Raw genomic sequence first — 10656 nt, 5'->3', positions numbered from 1 at the left:
TATTTTTATTTTTCATAATTTTAGTTCTTTTAACGATGTAACGTTGATATGACATCAATATATATATCAGTACTACTGATTAAAAATAATTAAAATTTCCAAATCTCGATATATATATATATATATATATATATATATATATATATATAACCAAACTAAACTTTAACTTGAACACTGTTCAAGATCACTGAATCTCGATCTCATCGAATCATATCACATTGCGTTCAGTTTTATCTTCAATATATTTTTAACAATTCTATAATAAAAATATATTATACAATTAATTTTTTTACGCAAAAAGTTGTGAGGGGGTTAATTGGGAAAATAAAAGAGGCCGAGTGAAGTTTGAGGACCACAATGCAATCCAATAGGAGAGTTGACCTAAAAATGGAGCGATGTTGTTTCATGCCAGCTTTTATTCATGTGCTTCCATCGATGGCTTGTGCTTTTATAAAAGATCGATGGACCTAAAAATAGATTCATTTCAATTTCATTTTGTATTTTAAAATTCGGCGCACATATAATATAGCTCAAGTCGTTATAGTAAGGCGAGTTGACGTCATTCTTCCTTAAAATCCGTCCATGTCTAGAAGTTGGGGACTGATTTCAATTTTTTCTTTCTTTTATTTTTTTTTAATAAAGGAATTGTGATTGGCATTTTAGTTATTTGGAAAAATACAATAAGAGATATCTCTATTGGATCTGATCTCTTAAAAAGTATTATTTTTTATATCAAAATTATTATTTTTTATCGTAGATGTGGAATGAGTCAACATCTCAAGAATCTAATCCGTGAGACCGTCTCACAAGTGTCTTACACTGACAGTTGTGAGTCACCTAGGTAGTATATATTGAAATGTATGTATATTTAGCAACTTATCAAATGATTATATCTGAATTTTTATGAATTGAAGATAAAAATTTAATTTTTCTGCTTGTATATTTTAGTTGAGTTGGGCCTTCTTAAACAAAATTTCTCCCTGAACGCTGATAATATCTTAAATAAATTTCATATTTTTAGCTCGGATATATGTTCCTAATCACTCACCGTTGTTATAAAGGGGCCATGATTTTGACTGGTGGCTCCATCTCCTTTTCCTTTTTGAAAAGCACAGAGAGCTGGCTCCATCTCTCGTGGTGAAGGTCCTTGTCAATTCCCCATTTTCTTCTATTTTTGCGGGGAAATAAAATGGATTCGAGCTAGGATTATTTTATTATTGAATATTCAGTTGGCTTTTTTTACTTCATTTTTATAAACAAAAATTTTCTAATTTCAATTAGATCTCTTTTTTGTGTTCCGTTAGGACTACTATTTTTTTTAAAAAAAAATTTAGTGTTTTATAAGTGAAAATTTTTTTAATTATGTGCTTGGAAAAAAAAATTTAATACATTTTAGAAAAAAAAAATATTTAAAAGTCTTCTTCAAGCATACTTTTTAAAAGAACAATTAATAAGTATTTTTAGATATTTTTAAAATGGAAGACATTGATAGAAATCAAATTTCATATGTTTTTATAGAATATTTGTTCAAACACATATTCTTAAAGCAAATTTTAAAATATTTTATAAAAAAATTTAAAAGACACTTTTATATATTAAAAAAAAACTAAAATGCATGTCCAAACCGCGTATTAAATGTTTTGAAAATGTTTCAAGGATTCAAATTCATATATACATTTTTTTTTGAGAAAAAATTCATATATACATAATCATAACTAGGGCTGGGGAAAAATACCGAAATACCGTCATATCGCCTTTATCGTAACGAAAAAAAATCGTATATACCGAAAACGGTATCGATCGGTATAAGATTTTCAAATTTTTGGTATTTCGGTATACCGAAAAAAGTCGGTATACACGGTATCGGTATGAAAAAAATCAGTATACACGGTATCAAACCGATACCATACCGAAATTTCGATACGGTATGCGGTATTCGTTGAATACCGCGGTATACCGTACCAAATCACCCCTAATCATAACAAAGGTTAACAAAAGTTTAGAACATAAAAAAATCCGGAAAAATAGCAAATTTATTCTTCTAAGTTGTCTTTTTTTTTTTCCTTTTAGCTTATCAAAGTTGTCTTTTAGTTCTAAAACTTTGATGTTTTTTGGGTTTTAGTCGTATTTTTCGGAGCGTTGTTGTGACATCAAATGCATAATCAATTTTTCGATGTCACGTCAGTATGAAATAGAACTAGTTAAAAACCAACAAAACGAAAGGTTACATGATTAAAACACAATTTTAACTAGAGTTAAAATTGTGTTTTAATCATGTAACCTTTCGTTTTGTTGGTTTTTAGTTCTATATAGATATGACCAAAAAATCTAAGATAACAACTTAAAGAATTAAATTGATCATTCACAAAATCGTATCGTATTAAACTCTTTAAAGCCTATGGCATAAAAAATATTTCCAATATATATGGTAGATTTTGTCATAGACTCATACTTGAGAACTTTACATGTTTTATATATGCAAGTTAAGACCTCACACAACAGTTACAATCCGATAAACTTAACATTGCTAAATCATAGAACAAACAAAACCTTCCTCATTAATGAAGCAGTAGCCACCAAGGAGAAAGATAAATGGATTGAAGCAAAGACTGAAGAAATTAAAGTTGGAGAACCACTTTCTCGTGTCCAAGACGCAGCGAAAAATTTTAAATTTTTAATTTTGACATTTAAAATTGGAGTTATTTGCACCAAACACCCCTATGAAATATTGAAAATGCACACTTCTCGCTTGTGAAATTTTAATAGGCATCTTCAACCCTTACCTTTTATAAAATTAGCACACGTGCCTCTTCATATGAGCGATTGTTGCGCACGCGCCCCTCATGCGATTGGGCTAACATTTTGATTTTTTTTGCACCAAATATCCCTGTGAAATATTAAAATTACATATTTTACCCCTTGAGAGTATAATTTTTAAATATATTCAACCCATAAAATCCAATTATAAAATATTTATTAAACATTTACATTTTATGATTTTTTTATTTTTATTTTAAATTTATTATTATTAATTAATTTTTTTCTAAAAAATATTATTACTTTATCTTGATATCATTATTTTATTAAATAACTTCGTGTTTCCAACTTCTCCATTAAAATTGCATTTATAAACAAGGATTTAAAACTTAAAAGTACCAAAATATTGAACCAAAATGATAAATTCATGTATATTAATTTTTCAATTTAAAACTATATATATTTAACCAAAATCTAAAATTTTTCGAGAATATTTATTGCATAATTTGCAGTAAATAATAAAAAAGAATAAAATGGTTATATAATGAAAAAATTTACTATTAAAATATATTTTTCGTATACCTAATACTAAGATAAAATATTAATATTTTATATAGTTATTTAATCAAAAATATTATTTTATTCAATTAAATATAGAATTAATAGTAAATTTTATCATTATATAACTATTTTATTTTTTTTAGTATTTATTATAAATTGTGCAATGCATCTTTTCAAAAATTTAGATTTTGGTTCGATACTATATAGTCGTAAATCGAAAAAGTAATATGTTTGAACTTATCATTTTAATTAGTTCAATATTTTGGTACTTTTAAGTATTTAAATCTTTGTTTATGAATGAATATTTAATGAAAAAGTTGGAAACACGAAGTGAGATTAATAAAATAATGATATCAAGATAAAGTAAAAATATTTTTTTAGAAAAAAAATTAATAATAATAAATTTGAAGTAAAAAATAAAAATTCATAAAATGTAAATGTTTGATAAATATTTTATAATTGGATCTTATGAGTTGAATAAATTTAAAAATTATACTCTCCAAAGGTCAAATATATATGTAATTTTAATATTTCACAAAGGTATTTGGTGCAAAAAAAAAATCAAAATGCTAGCCCAGTCGCATGAGGGGCGCATGCGCAACAATCGCTCATATGATGGGGCACGTGTGCTAATTTTATAAAAGGTCAGGGTTGAAGATGTCTATTAAAATTTCACAGGAGAGAAGTGCGCATTTTCAATATTTCACAGAGATGTTTTGTGCAAATAACTCTTTAAAATTTCTTGGGCACTCATTGTTTAAACATCATTCATACTGTGTTAGAGTGTTTATACTTTTAGTGAAATATTCACTTGACTCCAACTATTCCGGATTTAGTGGATATAGCTCTGTTGTAAATCTTTATGTTTCTTAATTCGATCTCCTAATCAATTCCATGATCGGATTGTCTATTCATATTCAAACTTGTACTAGAGAGAAAAGAAAAAGTTTTCGTCGAGATTTCAAACGAACAAGAAACACTACGCTAAATCCTTTATCAATTAGAGGAGGTGTCTGATTCTTGCATATAGAAATTAGGTTGTGATTTTTCAAAATAATGCATATATATATATATATATATTATGTATTTCTTGGTGAACAAGTTGTGTATTAAGACAATAATATAATTATTATATATCATTGCCATATATATGTATCATATACATATATATCTACACACTCAGATGTCCATATTTACATATATATTCTACCAAATTTACACATACATACATATATATATATATACATATATATATATATATTCATATATATATATAAATATTAATATATGATATATACATATGTGTGTGTGTGTGTTATGGTAACTTAATGAGACCTTTTAATTCAATTTCAACTAGAATAAAAAGACAATTTAATCCATTCAAGATTTTAGTTGTTTTGCATGTTGGACTTGTACTCTTACAAGCCCATGAATCATGCACCCACTATAATGCTCTAATCGTAATCCCGATTAATGATCCAATATCATCGATGTGATGACTTTAATTTATTCGTTATTATGATGCACACTTCAATTTTTGAAATCACTGAAGTTTAAATAAGAGAGCTGCTAATTTTGGAACACTTCCATTGAAATTAGGCAGGTGAATGAAAATATCTATAAGCTATTATAAACTCATTTGTAAGCTTATCTTGATCCTATCAAACTTATTTCTTATAAATTCAACTCTGTAAATGTATTATCTCAATGGGAACAGGGAAACAGTTCTTATGTGATCCTCAATAGTTCAGGGATTTAGCTAGCCGTGGGTTCACAATTCTTTGTGATTCTGGACATTGTCTTTATGTGGGCCTACCCTAATTCGCCACGTTCTATGCACCAATACCTTGATCATAAGAATGTTAGAATTTATTTCTAATTGGATCCATCGAATTATGGTAAGAACATCTAGTAGAATCTCCCCATGATTCTTAGGTATCACTGATAGTTCTTGAAAAAACCAATCGATTATAGTTATCGTACAGTACAGTCCATTCATCTTATATATCCCGGTCGAATATGCAACCATTGGTTCGTCGAGGTATGTATGTGATGTTCGAAAATGATGTGATGCATCTTTGAGAATACATAGTGTCATCACATGTGCAACTAGAAAACCACTTTACCCTAATGCACATCTCATACTCTGGTCAGATATTCCATGCACTATTATCTCATTAGATTACATAGGGTATCCACACCCGTAGGCGAGCGGTGAATTTTCGACTACAATGCATTGGCTTCTACATATGTAGTAACCCGATTCCCAATTAAGCAATTATACTGTCAAAACATGTTTAAATGGTTAAAAATGATTAAGGAACCCTTATTTGAGGGAAATAAGTATAAAATCGGATTCGGGACATTCAAAAATGGCCCGAAGGACATCCAGGGTCTGAGTAGTTCGGAAGTTCTGAATTAGAGCGTGGGAAGTTCGGAAGATCCGAACTAGTTCGGATGGCAAGGATGGTATTCGGAAGTTCCGAACTCCCTCAAACCGACAGAGTATGGGTTTTTGATTGGTTATTTGACTCAAACCAGTTCGAAAGATCCGAACCCCCAGGTTTGAAGCTCCTAACTCAGTCTGCACAGTGAGTTGTCCAATCACTAGACACGTGTATAGTACGCGCAAAATCAAAAGGTCCAAAGTTGAGATCGTAAGCTCTGAACCTGTTTGGAAGTTCCGAATGGAGGATCGGATGATCTGAAATTCTGTCTATAAATAGGGACCGAGGAAGTCGTTTATAATTTCCAATTTCCTTAGCTTTCTCTCTCGTTTTTAGTCTCTATTTGAGACTTTTTAGGCGTTGTCTCGAGGGTCGAGCGATAGCGAGGCGTTACCGGGATCAGAGCGAAGTTGTGCCTAGAGTTTGGGGCCATCAGTGGGCTAACGACTGACGCATGTAATACTCCGGAAACCTTGATAAGCTTAGGAGTATCTAATAATTTAGTTAAAGCTTTTATAATTGTATAAGTGATACTCTATACATTTTATTATAGGCTTGGATTCTAGGTTGTTCACCTAGACTTGACTTATAGAGGTACGTAAGTACTGACTCAGATATCCAGCTGAGTATACTTTCTTATGTGTTGCATTTTATCTGCCATTATATGCATGTATTATTGTTCATATGTTTCATGTTCATGTATCACGTTGAGCCGAATCTCCTTCGAAATAGCCATGATTAGTAGGGTTACTCAACCCTAGTTTGTGGATGATTGGACATCATGAGTCACAGTGGCCGATGGGTCAGGAGGGCTGAGATGTTTTCAAGACATTTCAGATCCACGTCTGGATGTTTGTGCTAGTTATCCACGGGTATTTCCGAGTCGGTAATATGCACTCTGGCACCTCCGGTTTGAGCATGAGTTTTCTTTGTTGATCCAATTATCCAATTCACATCATATGCATGCACATATATTGAAACGACTCGATCCTACTACTACATTTTTTTTTCTTATATAAATATTTAATATATATATATATATATAAAGATATTAATAGTAATGAAACTTATAATAATACATAAATATTGAAATTTAGAAAATAAACTTACACAAATTATTTTACAATAAATTTCATAATTCTACATGCAAATAGTTATATTTAAAAATAAACATAAATTCATGCATAAAAATATCACCACTCGAACTCACATAAAATCTTTAACGTAAAATTCATAAATTCATAAATAAATTATAATACTTGTGCGGAAAAATATAGTATTCTTCAAGACCACTTGAAAACATAAACTGAGCATAGGTCACGTGCTAGCCAACTGTCGGGAACTCATACGTCCTCACCGTCAGTCGGGGCAATATACTCTACATCAGTGTCTCTCTGCTTACCTGCACCAATTAAGTCTAGTGAGCCTAGAGTCTATCTCATAATAATAACATGATTAAAATAATGCATCACATAACACATGCACGATACATAATAAATAATATATATACATGCATGTCATAAAATACATAACTCATGATCATCTTATAACATAGCATACATATTCATATCATAATCATCATGCATCATAATAAGGGCATATCCTCATTTAAAACTCTGAAGATTTATATCCATGTGGTGTGACCGTATAAGTGATTGATCAATCAAAAAACCAACGTACGTGGTGGTGAGATCTCCACCTCTTGGCCCCTTCACCGGGCTGACCCTGGATCCGTAGGCAAATCATCATAACATATGAAAAGGCAATCGGGCCCCAATATCCCGACTCTCAATCCCGTACTCTATGGAAAGGGCTCCGGGCCTAGGTATCCCATCTCCAATCCCGTATTTGTCACACATCCACTTCAAATTTCTTAAAATATTTCTTATGACCAACATTATACATATATCATCTTTCATCATGCACAATCATAAAAAAATTTTCATGATCATATTTTCATAAAATTTTGCCCGCAAATATATATTTAATTATTTTATATAAAAATAATAATTTTTACATATTTAAAATATTCATGCAATAATTAATTATATATTAACGGACTATGCATAAATTTTCATGGATTGGTTCAGGCTGTTGAATCCTTAAACTTAGGCCCATTAACTTCTAGACTGGCCCAATGGGCCTAAACGTCCCAAAACTGGCCCAATATCTTTCATGAACTATAGGCCCATAAAATTTAATGGATTAACTTAAATAATTATTTAAGCCCAAAATATTATCCCAAATAGCCCATTTAAATTCATTAATTCAATTTAGGCTTAATTTAACACTTAAACTAATAATAAATCCTAAAATAAAAATACCCGAGCCCGACTAACACGACCCGGACCCAAACCCAACCAACATGACCCGTGACCCCTCGGACCCGACCCGGACCACCCAGCCCAAGCCCAGCCCGAAGCAAACCCAGAACTCAGAACTTAACCCAAGCAGATTTCTGCTTACGACCAGCTCTGAGCAGCTGTACTAATTCCTTTCGTTCTCCTTGATCCGACCACCTTTGGCCATAAAACCAACGCCTATACTTATCCAACATCTAGGGGGTTCTAACCCAAAAAATATTACCTCAAACAAAGCCCTGTAGAAGGAGAACGAACCATTACAACCCAACCTATTTTTTTTCTCGCGCGCAGAACACTAATCCCATCTTTAGGCTATTCGGCTGCCAAGATCCGGCCACCACCAGCCGGAGGACCACAAGGAGGACCTTTCCCAAGGTCTTGGGGTTCTAAGAAACCAAAACCCAGACCCTAACGCAATCTATGGACTGAGAACGATCCCCTACACTGAAACTGCTCAACCTGCGCGCCATGATGCATGTTTTTGTTCCTGTTTCGTTTCCAGCCTATTCCTTGTTCATTAACTTTTCCAACTCAACCATAGGGATCCTAAGACACCTCTTAGTCATGAGTCAAAAAATCTTGAACGATCCAAGCAAGAAAAACGTGAGGAAAAACTTGAAGAGAGCAAGAAAACGAGTCTGCTCAATATAATCATGCAAATTTCATATCTAAGCCATATCAAACATACATGGTTAAATATTTCATGATGAAAGAAGAATATTAGAGCTTAAATGGTGAGAAAATAAAGAGAATTTGAACGTGCCTTTGCGAATATTTCAATCAAAATACGATACCGATGCATATTGGTTCTCCGAGACGAACGGAACTTAAAACCTTGCTTGAACCTTCCAAAAGATCGTGTATGGTATGTGTTATGCTATGAAGAAGAAAGTGTCGGCAGCTAAATGGAAAGGAAGAAAGAAGAAAAGAGATGGTGGATGGAATGCTTCACGTGGTGTGATATAAAATAAAATGAGATGGCCCAAATTAAACATATTGAATGCATGGTAGATAGTTGTCTCCTAGCCTTCACGTGAATGGGTTGTGAATTATTGGGTTCAATCATGGCATTTGTTTAGTGATTTTTAAATGGTCTCTTTACTAATATGCTTAATAATCATCCAAAAAGGTATTTAAATTTTAAAAGTGTACTAAAAGCTCTTAAAATGGACTTAGTAGGTGAAAAATAGGTTTCCAATAATATGTACTTAACAAACAACTATTTTCTATAAATTAAGTCTTTAAATTAATTTTTTTTTTAATTATGCATGCGAAATCACTTAGAAAAATTTCGGACGTTACAACTCTTCCCCCTTAAATTGAATTTCGTCCTCGAAATTAAGTTACGTACCGAATAACTCTGGGTAACGAGCCCTCATATTGGCCTCGGTCACCCAAGTAGCTTCCTCCTCGGAATAATTCAGCCACTGGACTTTGACCATCGGAACAACCCGCGTCCTAAGCCTCCTTTCCTCATGAGCTAAGAGCCGAATGGGTTTTTCCTCAAATGCTAGCTCTGGAGACAGTTGTAGAGGTTCAAAATCCAAAACATGCGATGGATTAGAAGTATACTTCCAAAGCATAGATACGTGGAACACGTTGTGGACTGCCGCCAGGTTCGGTGGTAATGCCAAACGGTAGGCCAACATGCCAATCCTCTCCAAAATTTCGAAAGGACCAATATACCTCGGGTTGAGCTTGCCTCTCCTACCAAAACGCATCACGCCTTTCATAGGCGAGACCTTCAGGAACACATGATCTCCCATGGCAAATTCGAGGTATCTTCGTCATTGATCAGCACAACTCTTCTGACGACTCTGTGCGGTCCTCATCCGCTCTCTGATCTGAGTCACAATATCCGCGGTCCGCTGTACTAAATCGGGTCCTAGAAGAACCCTCTCTCCAACTTCGTCCCAATGTACAGGAGATCTACACCGTCTTCCGTAGAGAGCCTTGAATGGAGTCATACCTATGGACGCTTGGAAACTATTGTTATAGGTAAACTCCAGCAACGGCAATCTTGACTCCCACGAGTCCTGGAAGTCGATCACACATGCCCTCAATAGATCCTCAAGTGTCTGGATTACTCTCTTTGTCTGACCATCTGTCTGAGGGTGAAATGCAGTGCTGAACAATAACTTAGTCCCCAAAGCTGTATGCAGACTCTTCCAAAATGCAGAAGTGAACCTTGGATCTCGATCTGACACGATAGACAGTGGAATACCGTGCAGTCTGACTATCTCCTTGATATAAAGCTCTGCAAACTGAGTCAAAGTGAAAGTAGTCCTTACTGGCAGAAAGTGTGCAGATTTGGTGAGTCGATCGACAATCACCCAAATTGTTATCGATCCTCTAGCACTCTTCGGTAGTCCCACTACAAAGTCCATAGATATATTCTCCCATTTCCACTCCGGGATAGGGAGTGGTCGTAGCAATCCCGCTGGTCGCTGATGCTCTGCCTTGACTTGCTGACAAGTCAAGCACTCGGAGACAAATCGACCAATATCTCTCTTCATACCTGGCCACCA

General features: G+C 33.4%; 1 protein-coding gene across 1 annotated transcript; it reads right to left on the bottom strand.

Moving 5' to 3' along the window:
- Nucleotides 1–5544: 5544 nt before the first annotated feature.
- LOC140873993 (uncharacterized) lies at nucleotides 5545–9894 on the bottom strand. Its single transcript, XM_073277274.1, has 2 exons — nucleotides 9580–9894; nucleotides 5545–5601 (listed from the first exon to the last, which is right to left on the bottom strand). The coding sequence occupies exons 1-2, from the start codon at nucleotides 9892–9894 to the stop codon at nucleotides 5545–5547; spliced, it is 372 nt and encodes a 123-aa protein (XP_073133375.1).
- Nucleotides 9895–10656: the final 762 nt, after the last annotated feature.

This window comes from Henckelia pumila, chromosome 1, assembly GCF_033568475.1.
Source record: "Henckelia pumila isolate YLH828 chromosome 1, ASM3356847v2, whole genome shotgun sequence".
Taxonomy (NCBI): Eukaryota; Viridiplantae; Streptophyta; class Magnoliopsida; order Lamiales; family Gesneriaceae; genus Henckelia; species Henckelia pumila.
Note: the sequence above shows the minus strand (reverse complement) of the source record. Positions and strands in the feature narration are given on the sequence as shown.